The sequence below is a fragment of the Pipistrellus hanaki genome (assembly GCF_964339955.1).
Source record: "Pipistrellus hanaki genome assembly, chromosome: 2".
Taxonomy (NCBI): Eukaryota; Metazoa; Chordata; class Mammalia; order Chiroptera; family Vespertilionidae; genus Pipistrellus; species Pipistrellus hanaki.
The window spans coordinates 85905327-85926533 of NC_140504.1; the positions used below are offsets into that span (position 1 = coordinate 85905327).

The 21207-nt window shown below is 36.5% G+C and overlaps 1 protein-coding gene and 1 pseudogene across 2 annotated transcripts in view; one reads left to right on the forward strand and one right to left on the reverse strand.

The window, feature by feature from the left end:
- The window catches only part of GBE1 (1,4-alpha-glucan branching enzyme 1), a 284975-nt gene that overhangs the window by 130995 nt on the left and 132773 nt on the right, over positions 1 to 21207 (forward strand). The window contains exons 6-7 of the mRNA XM_084875638.1: positions 6439 to 6529; positions 8826 to 9035. Coding sequence (XP_084731764.1) covers positions 6439 to 6529; positions 8826 to 9035 — 301 coding nt within the window. The remainder of the gene's footprint in view (positions 1 to 6438; positions 6530 to 8825; positions 9036 to 21207) is intronic.
- Positions 283 to 5039, reverse strand: LOC311617400 (protein Daple-like; annotated as a pseudogene). The gene is made up of 3 exons: positions 3275 to 5039; positions 1155 to 2460; positions 283 to 1002 (listed from the first exon to the last, which is right to left on the reverse strand). The product of its transcript is annotated as a protein Daple-like (transcript).

The following is a 21207-nucleotide window of genomic DNA, read 5'->3' on the forward strand; positions in this document are numbered from 1 at the left end:
GGAGTAGGGTCTAGAGGGTGTGGCAATTCACCTTCTCTTTTGAAATCAGAATCCATGTTGGCTATTTTAAGCTTGGATTAGAATTGGGGTCAGGAGGAGGGGTCCATTATGGGTCTTCCAGCATTTAGGTACTGTTTTTTGTTTGAATTTCAGAAATGAAGGAGGATACATGATGAAGACACTCATAAAGGGAAAAGATTAGAAATCTCCTTTTCTGAAAAAGGGAGAGGCTCCTTAGGAGTTCCTTAGGAGGGGATGGCATGTCAGAGGAGGACCAGACTGCTAGTGTTTAGATGAAGCTGAGTGGGTGGTTGGAGACTTGTCTTTATTTTTGATTTTGATCCTCAAAAAGGGACTCTTTTTTGCACTGAGTTGCTTTTCCCATGGGCCAGTTGTGGGTGTCTTGCAAGGGGCCCTTTCTGCAAGGGGCTGAGAAATAGTGGGCAGAGTTGGGCTGAGGACTCCAGTGGCCAGAGAGGGCTGTCTATGGTTGACTTCAGTAGTTCTCTGGAAATCTCTTTGGTTTGATGAATTTGACTAAGGTTTTAGCTCCAATCCCGTGGTTTCTCTTTTTTTGGGCAGTATCATAGAACTTGTACTGATCCATGATTTTTTTCTTCCAGTTTTTCCTTATGTCTCCATAAGGCATTTAATTTGTCTTCATGCTGCTTCTGCTCCTCATGGTTCTGCTCTAGAAGCATCTGGTTCTGCTGATTCAATAGCTGGATCTGGCTCATGAGATGATGATTTTCTTCCTCTAAGTTCCACTTGAGACAGGAGAGCAGCTTGCAGTGGTTGTTTATCTTGGTCAGTGAGATGTCCATGCACTGGTGCTGTTCTTTCAGCTTGATAGTCCACGTGGCCTGTCAGCAGGTCAGCTCTAGCTGAAAGTTGTTCAAGTGAGGTTTTCAGCTCCTGGGTGTGGACATGCAGCTTCTCATATTTTCCCTTCTTTGCTGGTGTGGGAACTTGACCTTGTCTAGCTCTCCCAACTGCTTTGTGCTTCAGTTCCAGGTTCTGATGAAGTATCTTCAGGCAGCTGTTCTGGTGCTTCTGCAGCTTCTCATGCTTGCTCTCTATGGTCATCTGCTGGTTCTGCAGCAGTGTACTGCCTGTAGAGTGAGGTGCTCTGGGAGCTCAGAGTGGGATTTTACATCTGCAGCATGGAGGTCTGGATCTGCAGTGTAGAGTTGTGCTTCTGCAGGAAAGCACTCTGCGGTGCCAGGCTGTGCCTGCTGAAGGCCACATTCTGGGTCTGCAAATGCTGCCGCTGATCTGTGAGTGGCTGTGTCTCAGCCTACAGAGCTGTGTTGTTCTGTTTCTGCTCAATGGCCCATCCTTCACTAGGAGCAGCTCCATGGTGGCTTCCTTGTGGCTCCATCCCTAGCTCTCCTTCCCCTTGTGAGCAGTGACCAATGTCCGCGCAGGGTATTTGGGAGAGTTCTTGTGCTTCCCTCCTCCTGAGGAGCTCACACATCTTCAGCACCTGGAGCATCTTTTGTATGAAACTGGTGGTTCAGGTTGGCTTTCTCTTCTACTTGCGCTTCTAAGAACACAATATTTTCTTCTTTCTTGGCTAGTGTTGATTTTAATGCTGATTCATTCCTGCCCTCCAAAATCTTGCATTTTGTGTTGCTGTTGCTGGTATCCTGTAGCAGCAGCTCCTTGTGGAGACTGACCTTCTCCAGCTTCTGGCTCAGCTTGTCCAACTCATTGGTCAGCTTCTGGCTCTTCAGCTTCTCCAGCATGAGGTCCTCTCTTAGGGGTGTCAGCGTCCTTGGGTGCATGGTGAGGTCCCAGTTGTCCTTCTTGAGCTCCTTCAGCTTGGTGGTCGCATCCCTACAATGGCCCAGCTCCTTGTCCAGAGCACGGCCCTCCTGGATGACAGGCAAATTAGTGGAGCTGTCATCCAGATGGTGTCCTTAAGTTCCACCTGCCTCCGTATCCGCTCCACTTCCTCCTTCAGCAGCTTCTTATCTTTCTCCTGCTAGGCCACTCCTGCTCCTTGGCCTTCTTGAACCTCTGCAGCTGCTCCCTGGAGAGCTGTGGGCCTCCACGTCTGGCTGCAAGGCCTGGTTTTTTGCCTCTAGCTTTCGAAGCCCACTCTACAGGCCTGTGACTTCTGGCTGGTGCTTTCCAGGGTCTGCTGCAGCTGCAGGTTCTCAGTGCTCATGCTCTGGTAGCTAAGCTCAAAGAGCTTCTACTTTTTGCTCAGGGCCTTCAGCAGCTCCATCTTTCCCCTCAGCTCCTCCTTCTCCCACTCAAGCTCCTGGTTCTCCCTCTCGATTTCAGCCATCTTGGCACTCGTAAAGCTCATGGTCACCACTATCCTGCACAGCTTCAGGTTTTCCTTGTTGAGCTGATTGTTGTCCTGCTCCATCCCTTCAGGCTGCACCAACACATTCTGAAGGATGTCCAGAGACTTCTGCAGCCGTGGATCTCCAATGTCAGGCCCTGGCTCTCACACTGTAGGACAAGCATGTCAAACTCAAAGGCTAACACAGGCCAAATAAACAAGGTTTAAGTTTATGTGGGCCACAAAAAAAAACACACACAAAAGTTTCAATTTTCATAGAAACATAGGTTTTTTTCTATAGAGACATGCTGAATACAAAGGGCTGAAATAAATGAGTAATATTTAACATAAAATAATAGGACATTTTAATAAAAATTAATATTTTTTCTTAAATATTAACTTATCAGACACTGAATAACTGCACAAATTAATAAGCGTAATGCAAATAAACGTATTTTACTTGTTCTTCGAAAGTGAAATATTTCCTGTTGCGCACACCAAACAAGACAGTTTAAGACTAATTATGTGGCAATAGGCTGCTAAAATATTCGCTGCTAGTATTAGTGGGGAGAAATGGCGTGTTTGCGCGTAAAGCACGGAAGGGAGATGGATGCAACATGATTATAGTAATCAGTCATTAGCGAAAGTTGTAGTTTATTATTAATAATTATGTATAACAGGATATTGTAAAAATTAAATTATGAAATTTTTATTAAAACATTTCACACATACTGTTATATTGGCTGAGCTGCAAAAATATTCCTTGTGGGCTTGCATGCAGCCTGTGGGCCGAGAGTTTGAAATGCTTGCTATAGGATGTCAATCTTCTCCGTGGCTGTTGTTGTTCAGCTTATTGGCCAGCTTATTGTTCTTCTCTAGCTCTTATCCACTTCCTTCACCTGCTCCACCTTCTTCAGGTCCTGGTGTGGCTGCTGTCTCTTGAACTCCAGCTTGATGAGTTTGCTGATGGTCTGTCACTATTGTTCTTCTCAATGTCCTTCATGCGGGCCTCACTGTGGACCTGTGACTTCTCCCAGCGACCACACCATTTGGTTGAGATGATCTTTTTATGCTTAAGATCCTTGATCTGCTTGGCTTTGTCAGCCTTCGAGGTCTTCATGTCACTCTGCAGCTGTTCTTTCTCTTCTATCAGCTCCTCACTGAAGGTCTTCACATTCTAGTTGCTCTGCTTTTCTCTCTCTAGCCGGGTCTGCAACTTTTCAGTCTTACTAAGCTGCTGGTTCTCCTTTTCCAGCTCCCCACACTTGAGACTGCTCTCCTCCAGGGCCAGGGACACATCCTGCAGCCTTTGGATGGTGCTTTGTAGGCTCTGTTTCTCCTCCAGATTCAGGATGCGGCTGGATGTACATTCATTCAGCTCCAACACAAACAACTTCCTGGAGGTGTCTTTAACAGGTCTGCATTCTTTGACAGCTGCTCCAGCTCCCAGCCCAGATGAGTAGACTCATTCATGTTCTGCTTCTGTGCAGTCTCAAGGATCAAGTTCTCTTCTAATTGCTGCTCAATATGTTTCTTTTCTGTGTCCCAGTCCAATTCTAAAATGTGAAGCTTAGCTTTCATCTGCAGATTCTCTTTCTCCAGCTCTTGAACTTTATCCTAAGCACCAGTCAGCTGTTCCTTCTGCATGGACTTGGTTTCAATTTAAATGATATCTTCTCTCAGCTCTTCCATGTGGGCCTTGTAGAATTCCAGGTCATGCAGCTTTACCCTGCAGCACTGATGCTCCATCTCTAGCCTCACCATATCATTTGCCTTTTCCCTCAGGGAGTTTAGCTCATCACAGTAGGCACAAGTAGATGAGGCATCAGCTGCCTGCTTGATATTCTGCTTGATTTTCAGAAGCTCCAGCACCAGCTGATCTACCTCATGCCTGGTATTCATAAGTTGCTCTGTCTTTTCCTGCTTGACATGGTGGAGCCTGGCTTTGGTATCTGCCAGCTCCATGGCCAGGTGCTGCTTGTCCTTGCCATAGAGGCCGCTGGTTGGACTAGGTGTGGACATGGAGTTAGAAGACTTGAGGGGACTGGGTGGCTGCTGCATCTTGAGGTAGTCCTGCTACTGAGTGAGGTCCATGATCAGTTAGTTCCATGTGTTGATTTCATTCATCTATGAGCCTCTTGAGCTGAAACACCATGTTCCTAGAGAGGGCCTCTAACTCCTCCAGGGCCACATCTGGGACCTCCAGCCACTGCAGGTTAAACATGTTCTCCTAGTTGTGGGTATAGGCCACAATTTTGGATATAGGCCACAATTCTGGGTTGAGCCTCAACACTCAGCTCTTTGATTCTTTCAATACACTCCTCTTTCCCTCATACTGGACACCATAGCACAGCACCAGCAGTAGCACCTTCTTAATTTCCTCTGTATTCTTCCCAGACAGGGCGTCTTCGCCAGTCATAAAAACTTTGGGCAAGTTCATTACTATTAGCTGCTGGAGAACTTAATGGTAGTAGGGCTTAGTGTTTCTCATCAAATGGTCAAGTTCTAAATGTGAAGATTCACATCATTGTTGATTTGCTTGGTGATGCATTGATTTGTAGGCCTGGGATCTATTTATAATATGATTTGATTAAATAAGATGCTATTCACCTAATCCATGTACATAGGCTTTCCTGTTGCCACTTCTGAATGGGCCCAAAGTTTGCATCCAAGTCACTAGCAGGCTCTGCAGAAACAACTCTATGAACTCTGAGATGGTAACATCCAAGACAATAATGTCCATGGGGCTGCTTTGGACTAGGCACCCTGTGTCTCCTGCACCTCTTCACAAAGGGGCTCTGGCTCTGGCAGACAATAGCAGGTGCAAGTTTCTGTGTCTCTCACCCCAGAGGCAAAGATGGGGCATGAGCCCATATTCAAGGCTCCAGTGGTCCCATGCCTCCTTGAGTCACTTCATTTAGTGCACACAAGATTTTCAGATAGAGGAAGGAAGGTCCTATGTGTGTGCATGCAATTATGTGTGCATATGTGTGCAACAAGCAACTTTAGAGTAATTTTATAGGTACATGAAATAGTGCAAAGTAGAATTAATGCTGACTGTCAAAGCTACCTTGTGGAAAAATGGACTTATTCCTATATATTTTTTTTATGTTTTATTTTTTTAAAATATATTTTATTGATTTTTTACAGAGAGGAAGAGAGAGGGATAGAGAGTTAGAAACATTGATGAGAGAGAATCATCAATCAGCTGCCTCTTGCACCACCCCTACTAGGGATGTGCCCACAACCAAGGTACATGCCCTTGACCAGAATCGAACCCGGCACCTCTCAGTCTGCAGGCCGACGCTCTATCCACTGAGCCAAACTGGTTTTGGCATGGATTTGCTCCTATATTTTATGCTGTATGGTGGAATAACTGAAACATAAGGGAAAAGGTACAATAAAAAGTATATGGCATGCAATTGGTTATTTTTATTTAGCATTCATAATCTTTAGTATGAATACTACAAGTGCAGCTGAAGTTTAGCATATGCTGATTGCCATCTTTAATATTCTAAATCGAAATTAAGAGCATATTTGCATATAATTTGTTACTTGTTAAAATGAAGACATTTGAAATAGCTGCTTAGAGTATGTATAACTTTTCAGAACTAACCGTTCAATTTGTGTTAGAAGGTCAGAAAAACAAAATATATTAAAGTAGTTGAACTTTTCAAAATGATTAGGTCATTTATAGGGACTCTCCATCTGACTTGTGCCCTCTGCAATATGGGAGCTCTTGGAGGGTATTAGATTGCAGGTTTTGGACCGCTCCCCACAGGCCAGGCTGAGGGACCCATGCACGGATTTGTGCACCAGGCCTCTAGTATGCATATAAGATCTTTGGTTAATCTCTTCCCACACACCCCTTCCTCCCTTCCCTCTGAGATTCATCAGTTTGTTCCATGTTTCCATGCCTGTACATTGATGCCCCTGGTGGTGCATCATAGCTACCAGTTGAATGGTCGAATGGTCAAACAGTCGCTTAGGCTTTTATGTATATAGATTATCGTATGTAAAACTTAATGCCATTAGACAAGAATTATATATATATATATATATATATATATATATATATATATATATATTCTTATTGTTTTTTAATGTGGCTTTTAATCTCTATCTGATCTTTGCTTATATAGGATACAACTGCATTCAATTGATGGCCATCATGGAGCATGCTTATTATGCCAGTTTTGGTTACCAAATCACAAGCTTCTTTGCAGCTTCAAGGTAAAATGAAAGACCCATTATATCCATTTTTTTGTTTTCCTGAGCAAAAACAAAATAAAATGAATTTTTACATTTTATATTATGTCATTTTGTAAACTATTTTAGGGTAAACAGAGTCAACAGAAACTTAGTGTTTTTTATTAAGCTCATAGATACTTGTGTCAGCCTTAGAGGTTGGCCGTGATTTAATTTTTTTTTTAAATGAAACAATTCTAATAAAGAATATCTAGTTACTTGTTGAAATTTTCATGTATTTGGGAGCCCAAGCTTTAGTTAGAAAGTCATGTCTTATGGAAGTCATTGCAAGAGCTCACATCCTTTTATGGAAAAAGATTGACTCATATAGGAAGGTGACTGAGGAGTCCATTGGTAGGACATATACTACATATTAAAGGACTATCCTTCTTCCCAGGCTTAAATCAAAAGAATGTGGTTCTGGGCAGAAAGACATAAGGGGTCCTAAGCCATTGAAGAGGTGCTGACCTGAATGACCACAAGTTGAACAAGTCTAATATTGTCTCTGCCTCCAGGAGATTATACTGTGGTGGCATATAGACAGAATCCAATAATCCTACATATTAGGATTTCTATCTGTAATAGAGGCAAATAAGAAAACAACAGGGTACTGTCGTAGTATAGAATCAGATGTCTGATCATATTACATTAGATATGAACTGATGTTAGAACTGAGATCTAAAGCATAATTAAAAGTTAACTTGGGGAAGAGTGAAATGGGAATAGGTAGATAGAATTTAAGACATGGAAAAACCACTTATATTCAATTTAGCTCTTTTTCATTAGAGCAATTCCCCTTGAATAAATAACCTTTACTTACTCTCTGTAATCCCACCACTTCTCCTTTTACTTAAACTCATTCCAAGAAGGCTCTTCACCTCCTCACTGAAATTTCTCTTGTCAAGGGTCCTCAGAGCCTCCATACTGTCACGTCTAAAAGATAAGCCCTTACTTGTACTGTCAATAGCATTTGGCACAATTGGTTATTCACACCTTCTTGGAACTTTTTTCTTTCCATGGTTTTTATATACTGAAACCCCCTATTGTTTTTCCCATCTTTCTTGTTGTTTCTTTCTTATTTCCTTTGCTCTTCATAACCAGTAAAGATTGGATCTCCCAGTGCTCAGCTCTTCTCTATGTATATGAAGCATCTTGGGGTCTTATTAAGTCCCATCCATTTTTATAGCTTAAATATACTTTATATGCCAACTCCCAAATTTAACTCTCTAGTTCTGATCTCTGTTGTAAACTTCAAACAGTGTCTAGTTGACACTGGGATATCTAATACTTAACATTTTCCAAATTAAGTTCCTGATTTTTCAACCTCCTCCTCCTTCCATCTTACCTAGTTCAGTAAAATGACATCACCATCTTCCACTTGTTCAAGCCAAAAACTTTTGCAATGTACTTGACTCTTCTTTTTTGAAAGAACCTAGCCACATGTAACTTCAAATGTATTCCATATTTGGCTTCTTCAGCTGCTATCACTCTGGTCCAAGTTGCTTTTCTCTCTTACCTGTGTTATTTTAATAGGTCTTTAACTGGTCACTCTATTTTGTTCTTATCCTCCTACATCTCCATAGACTTACCTCCCTCCTTACACCTGAACTATTTTCTGCACAGTGGCCAGAATGATAATTAAAAATAAAAGTTAGATCATGTCACTCTTTTGCACAGAACCCACTAGTGACTTCCTTCCAGAATAAAAGCCAAAGGTCTTATATTGGTGCATAAGACCCCATGTGATTTGTGTCTTGGCCATCACTTTGGTCTAATCTTTTTAAAAAAAATTATTTATTGTTTAAAGTATTACATATAGTATTACATATGTCTCCTTTTCTTCCCATTGACCTCTCTCCGGCAACTCCCACCCCCAGTACATGCCCTCACCTCACTAGTGTCTGTGTCCATTGATTATGCTTATATTCATGCATACAAGTCCTTTGATTGATTGACCTCATCTTTTTCTTGATCATTCCATGCCAGTTACACTTGCCAATTTTCTGTTCTTCAAATGCCTCTCTCTCATGTCTGTCCCCACTGCTCTTCCTCTCTGAGCATTTTTCTTGTTAATTATTCATATGCCTTGCTCCTACTTCTTTACTGCCTTTTTTAAATAACAAATATTAAGCAACTTTGACTTGTATCAAAGTATTATGATGCATTTGCATATCTAAAGTATGTTGTACAATGCTGGTAAAACATTTGATTCTCAGTAAGTGATTGACTGTTTGCTTTAAATATGATACAATCTTGTTTTTGCTGTGTTCTTTATCTTTAGCCGTTATGGAACTCCTGAAGAGCTAAAAGAACTGGTTGACACAGCTCACTCGATGGGTATTACAGTCCTCTTAGATATGGTACACAGCCATGCTTCAAAAAATTCAGAGGACGGATTGAATATGTTTGATGGGACAGATTCCTGTTATTTTCATTCTGGACCTAGAGGGAATCATGATCTTTGGGATAGTCGATTGTTTGCCTACTCCAGGTAGGTACCTGTAATATTGAAATGTTCTCTTTGTTTAAAATGGATTTTATAGGATTTCACTAAATTCATTGTATGTATACCCTCACTGATATTTAATTTCTTTTGTTGTTGTTACTGTTTTGATATTTAATTTCTTAAAATGAATTTTTATAATTTTATGAAGAATGTTTAAGGTACTTATAGATTTGGACTTGTTTTTTATAACATAAATTCATGGTAAATTAGATTAAATTTTAGTTTTACAAATCTTTTGCTATTTAAAATATATTGATTATATTCCCATTTAAAAGGATTAACGTGAAGTATTTTTAATATCAAAAGACTACTTTATTAGGTTTAATTAACCATAGCAAGTTTCCTTTTAATAAACACATACATATTGTCTTAAGTAGGCTATTTTTAAAAAATTATACCTCATGTTTTTCTATCTTAATAATACCATGTTTTTGACTATAGCTAAATAATTATAAGAACTGACACTATTAGTATGCAATATACTATGTCATGCATGGTGTCAAATGTTTTAGCTATATAGCCACACATTTTATTTATTCTGAATAACAACTCTACTTATGCATGGTAAGTATTATTCTCATATTTATCTTAAAGATAATAAGCTAAGTTATAGTGTTGAAACAGTTTCTTAAAATTAAATGCATCTTTGATTTCTTTTACCAGTATTAAAAACTGGGTATTTTAAGTGATTAAATCTAACTATCATGATATGGCAAAAAGTTTTTAAAAAGCCAAAATACTCTCAACTTGTTCCACAATTTATCATATGGAAAAATACAATGAAAATCATTATCAGGCATATTAAAAGTAAGGTACAACTAAATTTTTTAAAAATATATATATTTTATTGATTTGTTACAGAGAGGAAGAGAGAGGGACAGAGAGTTAGAAACATCGATGAGAGAGAATCATGGATCAACTGCCTCTTGCACACCCCCTATTGGGGATGTGTCTGCAACCAAGGTATATGCCCTTGACTAGAATTGAACCTGGAACCCTTCAGTCCGCAGGCTGATGCTCTATCCACTGAGCCAAACCAGTTTTGGCTAAATTTTTTAATAATAAGTGTTTTGGAAAGAATTTAATTAATTTTTGGATGTTTTATATTATACAAACATTCACATACTGGAAAATGAGCAGTGTAGAAAAATGCTTCAGCAATAAATTTGATGAAATGAAGAATTCTAGTTTTTCAGTATAAATTTGTGACTTCTATATGGATGAAATTGTTTTGCTAAAACTCTTTTCTTAATATCTTACATGATTGTGTGTTTCATAGCCATATAGGTATCACTCATGCCAGCTGAAGCAGAATAATGTATGAGAAAAGACTCAGGAGGCAAAAGCGGGTGGCAGGGTTCCAGGCCTAGTTTCACTCTCCTATAAATCATTTAATCATTCTGGCTCTCAGTTTTGTCATTTTAAGAAGGTGGTGGAATAATACAATTCTCTCTGTAAAGGTATTTGGTGTTTTGATCATCTTTTTCAATGTTGCCTTTTATAGTATAGATTTATAACTAGTGAAAAGGACTAAACCTGTTCTAATTTTGTGATATAACTCCACTAATTACATTATTGAATAAATCTTATAAATGTTGATTATGGAGAGAAATATAATTAATTCAATTTTCTGGCTCATATTTGGGTGAATAAGATTTAATTATATCCTGTAGAACTGTGCCTTATGAAATAAATACATAAAATGGTTAAATTTGATTCTGAAGCAACTATTCCTCTGTAGAACTGTGTTTTAAAAAGAAATACATTAAGTGGGCATATTTTATTATGTAAAATTATTCTGTATTTTACTAAAATATTTATTATAATATATTTTTCTGCACCATAAACTCTAAGTCCATTTCATGTTATTAACTTTCTAAAGGAACGGGATTATACATAATTGTTTTAAGAATTTCTACTATAGCAATCAATAGTTAAATTTTTTTATTTAATCATGTTTTCTTTTGTTATTAAAATAACTTTTAATCTTTCTCAAGTGCTTACTTTTGATAATGTATATTACAGTTTTAGCTTATTTATTTTTACTATTTGTTATTATTATTTTTTTTACTTTGTCATATAGGCTTAGTTCCTCTTAACAATGAATTTGTTTTATTCTGGATTTTGCTGTATTTTACAACAAAATTTTCCAAATTTTAAAGAAGTAGTAGTTCTTATGTAGGTTTTATACTATTTGTTACAAAGCCAAAATATATCACCAAAGTTAATTTTCTTACATACTTAGTTCTTCAATATATAAAATAGTTCCTCATGCTATTGAAATTATTTTCTCAACATTAGGTGCAATTTATTAAAATCTTTATTGACAAAATGTATATTAGCCTGATGACATTTATCAGGCTTTTTATATTTCCCTCCTTTTATTCTGGTTGGTTATGGCATATGTAATGTAGCATTGCTTTCCTGTAATATGAAAGCCATTTTATAATGAGCATTCATGATTCAAATACTACTCTGCTCTTTTGGTTATCTTTGCTGCTTCATAAACCAGACCAAAATTTAGTGGCTTGAGACAACAGTAGTTGTTCATTTTGTTTCTATATCTACGGTTTGGCCATAAGTCAGCCAGACAACTCTCTTTTTCATGTTATGTCTGATGGAGTGACTTCATTCGGGGGTGGAGCCTTCACTTTAAAGAAGTGAGCTTCACTGACATGACTGGCATCTGACCCTGGCTGTCAACTGGGAGTTCAGCCATGGCTATAGATTAAAAGGACCTCTGTTCCTCCCATTTTAGCCCTCTCCACTGGCTTCCTGGTTATCTCACAAGAGTGAGAATTTCAAAAGACAGACATGCAGGCAGACATTTCTTAAGGTCTGGATCTGGAAATTGACACATAATTTCTGCTATAAACTATTGGTCAGACAGTTACAGATTCAGAGGGTAAGGAACACAGGCCCCTCTTTTCAACAGAAGGAACATTAAATAATTTTAAGGCTACGTTTTAAATTCTCACATCTAACAAGTTGGCCTCACACACTGAATATGCTACTTTACAAATTCCAAAGAAATGTATTGTAATGCCTGTCTATGTGGGAATATGATTTTTCTTGCCTGTATTTCTGCGGTAGAGAGTTATAGCTGAAATAGGCAATTAAAAAAAATACATTTTTCTTTTAAAAACAATGCTGTTGTCAATAGCTAGAAAATATAAAAAAGCACACAAAATCCAATGTAAGCTATTTACTTTCTTTATAAAGGTAAATGACATAAGTTGAATGTAACTGCCTCTGATGAATAACCCCTATATGAATATGCACAAGGAAATCCAAGCCTTTACTATGACTTTTTCCATAGAATAGCTACTTTGCCTATAATTTTAGGTTTATTCCTTAGTCAGATGAATTCAGAAACTACAATGTATATTTCATATTTTAAAATGAGTTATTTTCCTATCCTTACCTTAGATATGTTGATTAATATTATACTCCATTGAAAAGTATAGATGAAAATGGTACATGGTTTACCTAAGACCTAAGCCTCTTTTTTTTGAAAACTTGTAATAGTCTTTGAAATTACATTGATCTTATATAGAATCAGCTTCTGTAGAGACATGTTGCTGATGCTCATTTCATCCTATCTGTATGTCACAACCTATCACCATTTATAATCTCTGATTCAAGAACCATCATCAAAGTTTTCTGAATTAAATATCTCACTCTGAGTAATGCCAGGGATCCTGGCTGTGCTATATCATTACCTGCTATGAATAAATTTCCAATCAGGAGCTGCCCATGTTTTAATTTTCTGTCTACTCGGCTGAACTGCCTTCTGTCTCTGCTAAATTACTAATGACAGTTCATAACTGAGATGGGTTGTCCTTGTTTTGGTTGGCAAAGAGAACTTTCAGACATATCTGTCACCTCTAAGTTCCAGAAGTTTTTAGAGTAAGAAATAATGGATATAATTTAGAAGTCTCAGTTTTAAATTCATTTTTTGCATATATATCTATCACTATTAAATGTACTTGATAAAATAACAAGACTTCAGATTCATTGAGCTTAAACAATTATTTTGCCTTAATCATTACTACAGCTTCAAATGAATACCACTTTTTTATTGAGTATTTCTTTTAAAGATAAGATATTGAATCTTAAAGACATAGTAATGATAATATTAATTTTTCCCCTGGCCTTTGCATCTGGTTACTAAAGTAGTATAATAATATGTCACGGGTTTATAATTGATAATTATTATTCAAGAATATATTCTACTCTTACGTTGAGTTATTAGAGTTTCTTTCAGAAATAAAAGTGAATCCATTTTTGTGTGTGTGTGTCATAATTACATTGAATATACCTAGTACACACATTGTAATATTTGGGGCTTCTTAATCGTGCTGTTTTTCCCACAAGTTAGAATGTAGAAGGAAATTCCTGGGGGCTTTCCCTTCTTGGAGTAACTATTTGGATCTGAAATATTCTTATTTTATGGTGTTTCTTTTTAAGTTTATTAATACAGTGAATTCTTTTATTGGTTTTCAATATTAAGCCAATATTGCATTCCTGGGATAAATCATCATGAATATAGATGCTAATATTCTAAGAAAAATAGCATATTATATATGATACTACATCATCTTAATGATGAATTTTAACACTTTTTGTGCATTGATATATCAGCTAATGAGTGTATGACACCCTCATGGCCATCAAGATACTTAAACACTAAGCAGAACATGATTATAAACTTTTAAATTTATTATTTTAAAAAGAAATTTAAAGTTATATGCTATTCACAGCTTTCTTAAAATAAAAAATAAAATAAAAACACATATGCCATTGGGTGAAACAATTACTCTTTTGGTTATAGTAAAAATGACCACAGTAATATAGAGAAAACAGCATAGAAAAGGTAAATATGTACAACTACCTTTGAAAACAATTTGGTATTATCTGGAAAAGTTGTAGATTCATATATCCTAGGAAAATTACTAGGTGCATTTGCTTGGGAAACTTTTGAGATATACTTATCAGAAGTTTTGGGGAAAATTAAAAAAAAAAAATTCTCTCAGGGCAAAGGTGACATTTTAACAATCAATTTGAATTAACTGCTTTCAAAGAAAGTTCAGCTTAGAGAAAGTATTTGAAGGAAAATATCAAGAAAATATTCTCATCATTTTGATTTAATTGCTACAAATGATTTCATTCATAAAAGTTATTTTATTTGCATACACATGAATATTGCAAAGAAAAATGGTTAAATCTACTATTTCAAAGAAAGTAGAGTTAGATTCAAAATTCAGACAGACTAATTCTCAGTTGTGCCAAACTTTAAAAAAATTGTGCAATTTTTCCTAAGCCCATTGGTTATAAATATAAATGAATCATCTTGTGGTTACTTGGCACAAATCACCTAGCTTCAGGGAAAATAAAAATATGCAAGCTAAATTTCATGAAAGATGAAAGTTTATGGAGGAAGTTGGAAAGAAAAGTTTTATAATGTGATAGTCATAGCCATGGATCCTCTCATTTCATTTACTCTATTACACCCAGGACAAGCATTAAAATCACATATCAAAATAATTTTAAATTTAGCCAGACCTTGATTACTGTATTTTTACTTTAAAATTGGTTTCTTTGTATGAATTAGTTTATAATATATTTAATATATTACTAAAGATATATAAAGTATATAAAACTTATAGAAATGCATATATGGAGGACTGTGCTAAAAAGTTTTGCTCAGGGCAAACAACCAAAAATGCTTACAGAACATTGAATTAGAGTGTTGCATGGTTAAATTAAGGTTAACATCAAAGGTGTTTTTTAAAGGAAAAAAAAAGCTTTTCAGATAAATGCATTTATAAATGTATTGATTTGTTTATTTTAATATAGATATTGAGCATCTACTATATGTCATGTCTTATGGGAGGTTATGTTTTCAATATATTTAAATGTAATACAAAACCCTAAAAAATATTTTTAAATTTATTTGGATGTATTTCAGAACATTAAATATTTTTAATTGAAGTAATACAGAGCCATTTAAAACAAATATCTGTCCTATTTGTTATATAAAAAGCAAATTAAGCTTTTTAAATATATTATTTATTGATTTCAGAGAAGAAAGGAGAGGGAGAGGTAGAAACACCAATGATGAGAGAGAATCATTGATCAGCTGCCTCCTGCACAGCCCCTGCTGGGTGACAGATCAAATCTGCAATACTGGTTATGTGTCCTGATCTGGAATTGAATCATGACCTCCTGGTTCATAGGTTGAAGCTCAACCACTGAGCCACACCAGCTAAAAGGTGCTTTTGTAAATAAAGCATTTGCTTTAAAAACAAATGATGGATGACTAAAGGACAATTTTCACCACAGTTTTAGTAAACAGCTAACTATTCCAAAGGTAGTCAGATAAGTGAAAACAAAGAATAACTTATAGAGTATCATTAGGATATTAAAATCTGACAGTAAGATTGTTAATAAATGCTGGATATCCCATAAAAAGTCTCATTGCTTTCTTCTTTTGTAGTATTTTTTTTCCCTTTTAGTATTTCTTTATGTTTAAACTGGAACCTAATTTTAGCTTGACTAAGGAAAATGGTTAAATCTACTATTTCAAAGAAAGTAGAGTTAGATTCAAAATTCAGGCAGACTAATTCTCTTTTGAGAAAGAGATTAAGAAAGTTGCTATATATACTTAATCAGTCTGGATTTGAGTTTGAATAGTAGAAATGCAGCTTCTCTAACAGGGTTTATGAGATTATTGAGCCTAGCAGAAAGGTTTTTATTGAAGCAGAGCTCAGCACAGGGGTAAGGATTACAGTCTTGTATAAACTTTGTTCCTGGTATTATCTGCTTGTTTATTCTCCACAAGTCTAAAATTAAGGTGCACAGGGGTATCACAGTAATATCTTCAGTATTTAGGTCTTACTCACCTAAAGAATTCACCTTCTCAAATCCAAACTCACTAAAAGAGAACATTCTACTTGGTAATTTACCTTACATTTGAAACTATTATGCTTTGCTGTAAAGACAGCCTTGTTAGCTTAAGACAATGGTAAGTGCTTGTGAAAATGGTCTGAAATTTCCTATTCAATGATTATTCATTTAAGTCTAGGAATTTTGTAGAGTCTATAAGCACATATGGGTTTTGTTTATGACTTTTTAAAATAAGCAGATATACATAAAATATGATTTTTAAAAATCTATGTGTAACAAAACAGCTTGTTTAAGCATGTCTGTATGCTTGGATATGGACTAGCAGTTTCGAAGTTATTTTATGATTTCCAAGCTGAATGATTTCTTAGCATTATGTAGCAAATAACCCATGTTATTTTGAGACAATTATTTTTAGGAAATGTACATATCTCATGATTTTTGGAAGGATACATATTTATAAGTAATAGAAAATTTACTCATTTTTAAGTGTTACTTTCCCCATTCATTAGATTAGAGACAGGCACATTTTTCTCTAACTTCTGAATTTCCCATTCACAGTTTGTGATGTTGAGATAGTTCTATTTAGTTTTCCCTCAGGTCTTCAGTCTTTTATTTTCTTCCTGTTTTTGAGAGAAGCTATTAGCCTCAAGGCTTTTTTTTTTTCTCCTTTCAGGTTAAAGTGTCTCCAAAATTTGACCTTTGCCCATGTAGCCTTTAAAAATTTTGTATGCTGAAAAAAATCAGTAAAACTTGGGCTACATTATATTTAACATTTTCTCCCAAGGGTTTCAGAAACAAAGCAGCATAATAATCAACATTTTTTAAGACTGAATCTCTGTTCTTAATACTGTGTGAGGATAACACACAAGGCTGACTGCAGTCTGTCCAGTTGTGTTCACCTGATCTCTGTGAAATAATAACCATGATGATTATAGTGATAAAAAGGCCACTTGGTTTGAAGACTAGGTCCATACATACATTATTAACCATATTTCTCTGATCACCAATATAAAATAACTCTAATTTCCTATAATTCCCTACCTACTGTCCTTGCCTGATATTTCTCCATTATACTCATTACTATGTAACTTTCCAAAGTGTATATATAAATAGCCAAGAGACATTTGAAAAATGCTCGAAGTCACTGATTATCAGAGAGATCCAAATTAAAACCACAATGATGTATCGCCTTGCAGCTGTCATAATGGCTATCATCAAATCAATCAATGACAAGTGCTGGCAAGGATGTGGAGAACAGGGAACCCTAGTACATTGCTGGTGGGAATGCATGCTGGTGCAACCATTGTGGAAAACAGTGTAGAGTTTCCTCAAAAAATAGGAACCGTCATTTAACCCAATGATCCCACTTCTAGGAATATATCCTAATCAGAAACACCAATCAGAAAGAATGTATGCACCCCTATGTTCATAGCAGCACAGATTACAATAGCTAAGATCTGGGAACAGCCCACGTGCCCATCAACAGATGAGTGGATAAAAAAGCTGTGGTACATTTACACCATGAAATCCTATGCAGCAGAAGGATCTCTTATCCTTTGATGGAGGGGCCTGGAGAGCATTATGTTAAGTGAAATAAGCCAGTCAGAGAAAGACAAGTATCACATGATCTCACTATAATGTATAATCTAATGAACAAAATAAATGTTTGGACAAAATAGATCCAGAGACATAGAAGCATGAAACAGACTGCAGAATCTCAGAGGGCTGGTGAGGAAGAGAGGGTAAGTGAGAGGGAGGGAAGGGAACAACCAAAGACCTTATATACATAACCATGGACATTGACAATAGTGGGTATGAGGGCCTGCAGCAGGGATGGGGCAGGCTAGAAGAGGTCAATGGGGGAAAAAGAGGACATACGTAATACTTTCAGCAATAAAGATATAAGAAAAATATCAATTCTGTTTAAAATAAAAAACATTTGTTGTTTAGTGGTATATTTGTTGTTTATATAGTATATAATGTGAAAGTGAAGTCATTGTTACTTATAGAAAATATTTTATTTAAAGCAATCTGTTTTTTTCTCCCTGTCTCATAAACTTTTCAGCATCAAATTTGCTTGCTAGGAAAATAACATTGCAAAGTATTGATTTGGTGGAGTTACCTATTCTTTAGTACTGAGTTCAATGAAGAAAGCTACAAAAGACACTTCTAGCTAAAAAACAAACAAACAAACAAACAAACAAAATCCCAAAACAACAATCTTTTGGTTTAAGAGAAGGCAGTAATTTACAATTTATATGAAATCTCATTTTTAAATGTCTTAAATTAATTAATTCTTTTGAAATCACCGTGCAGACCAAAGGAACACACATGTGGGATGAATGTGACTCTTGAGCCTTCAGGGCTGTCTCTGAACTCAGAGATGTGCCTTGGGGTGTGAATGTGAAATTCTACTGAACTTCCAAAATTAAGTGTAAATTAAGCAATGACTTAAATATGATAAGGACAATGATACTTTTATGACTTAAACACAACATAGTGTAATTCAATTTTGGGGAATTGGCAATGGGAATGTTATAAACTTAAAGTGATAGTATGATAGTACCAGTTAGCAGGTTTATGTTAACATTTGAATTTTTAAGTAGCAGATAAACACAATGTGGCCTTTTCAGAGCAAGCTCAATAAAGCAAAATATACACACATTAAAGAAGTTGACATAGTTAAAATTCAGTGACCATTTCTTTTAAAACCTGTGTCTAAGTTGTAAGTAATTTTTTTAGAAGCTTTAATGTAGTTTCTGACCTTCAGAGTAACGTAAAGAATGAGTAGGAGCCTTAGCTCTAGTTATCATCCTGGGCTGAAACACTAGTTTGAGGACTTTTTCTGTAACCATACCTACATCAGTTAATCTTTGTAAGTTTAATCCCCGTCTCTGTAAAATAAGATTCTAATTGTGCCTCCCTCCTATGATTGTGAAGATGCTATGACACACTTATCCCAGTTACTTGTCATGATCATTACCATCTCAATGTCACAATCATCTGTGGGCAGATTAACTAGCTAGCCTAGTCCACTGCAACTAGAGACAAGAAAACAAGAGCATTTTTTTTTTTCTCTCCCATGAACCAACATACATGCCTCAGTGGCTGTAGATCTTTTCTCCTTGTGGTCTCACACTATTTTCAAAAAGCACATTAAATTCTTTTTTTTTTTTGGAAGTACAGAATTAGGATCAGTTTTGTAAATGGAAGATCATATTCACCATCTTTAGCAGTAGTGAGAAGTCACAGCCTAGAGCAGTGGTGGAGGGAAAACCCATCAAGGTCAGAAACCAGAGTGAAAGCACAGCAGTGCAAGGCGCTGAGGTGCAACCACAAATAGCTCCACCCTCCCTGATTGTCCCACTGGGCATCCTTAGGCTGCAGTGCAGGGTAATAATTGATCATAATGAACGTCAGTCATTAGAAAAACTTGGTCACTTGCAAAAATTTCTTTTTTAAAATTCTAGGAAAATGTGCAATGCAATTTCAAAGCATTTCCATTAAAAATGTTAAATTTTTAAATGTTTAAAACAACTAAAAGTCACCTGTCAACTTTTTAAAATGAGGATTACTAGGAAGATTTTATTTCTGTAAATTCCTTCCTCCCTCTAATATGGAATAAATGGAATATTCTCCCATTTATTATTTTTTGAATCTTCATGTTTGAACAGGATTTTATTAAATAATTATGGAATTAATTATTCTGCTCTTTTTAAATTTTCAGTCAGGGGCCATCTGATATATTTCTTCTTTTTTTAAAAAAAATATTTTTTATTGAATTTGGAAAGGAAGGGTGATGGAGAGAGAGATAGAAACATCAATGATGAGAGAGAATCATTGACTGGCTGCCTTCCGACACCCCAAACTGGGGATCCAGCCCAAAACACAGGTATGTGCCCTGACTGGGAATTGAACTCTGACTTCCTGGTTAATATGTCGATGCTCAACCACTAAGCTATGCCAGCTGGGCTGATGTGTTTCTTAAAACAATGTTTTATAATGCTCTCTTCTGAGGGGGAAACATTTTCATCCAGAATGTTTATTCTAAATCAAATTGTACAGTATTTTCCAATAATGAAGTCAGGTGTCATTTTTTTTAAATATAAGGCTAAGGTGTTTTTTATAATAGTACCTGGATTAACTGCAGCAGGAAGGGCTATTTAATTCTTACAGTCTTCTTTTCTGTTGAGCCATTGATATTGTCAATGGTTATGAATATGAAGATCATACTTTCTCCTTGTCAGCATAGCGTTTGGCCCTGATTTTAGTTTATTTATTTATTTATTTATTTATTTTTTGTGGGGGAGTGTTATTAATAATTGCCTTATAAAAAGCTAACATGGGTTTGCTTGACCAGAAGTTTGTCCTTCTAGCTTCTGCCATTGCTATGGGCTGCTTCTGTGAGGGGGGCTGGTCCTGCCGGGTCACAATCCAGAACCTTCCCAGTGTCAACCTTCAGGAAAAATGTCAACAAGTGAGAAAAATATCAAAGAGTAAGAACAAAACAAGTTTTACTCAGGAAGAGAAAAAGGAAGAAGCCAGGGCACAGGCTCCTCTGTGAAAGAAGCAAAAATGAAGTGTCCCAGTAAACACGGGCCAGCTCAGGAGTGAGTTGCCCGTGAGGTCTGTTAATTTTCGGATTTTATGTGTCTCCAAGCTGGTGGCACCAAACTCCCACTCTGCCTTCTGGCTGGGAGGGGGATGTCTTGTTTCTGTTAAGGTTTCTTTTGGAAGTGTCAAGGCATTGGTCCCTCTGAGTCCCTCTTCTATTTGCCCTGTCAGTTTTCATTGTAGTCAGAATATAATGAGATTTGGGGTCCTTCTCTGGTCAATTTTCCCTCCACCTTGGATTAATCTGAATCTAATTGTTTTTTGTAATCTAACTTACTGACTATCAAGGTTTAAGTGATCTGCACTTTGCACTTAGGGAGCATAGGGTCTTGTGACTTATTACCTGGCTTTTAGTTGCTCAGCTGTTCTGGCGATTTGTTTCAATTTCCTCATTCCACTTTACCAGGGAATTTTCCTAGTTTCTCACTAATCTGTCTCACCATGGGCTCATCTACTAGCTTATGTGGTTACATCCGAAAAACTGTCAGACATAGCCCAGCTCACTACCTTCCCCAGTCCTTTTCAGAAGTTAAATGTTCCAGGAGAGAATTCAAGGAGCTTACTGATGAAATGAAGTGGATGAACACAGCAGACACTCAGGTCCTAGATTAGTGGTTAGCAAACCATGGCTCAC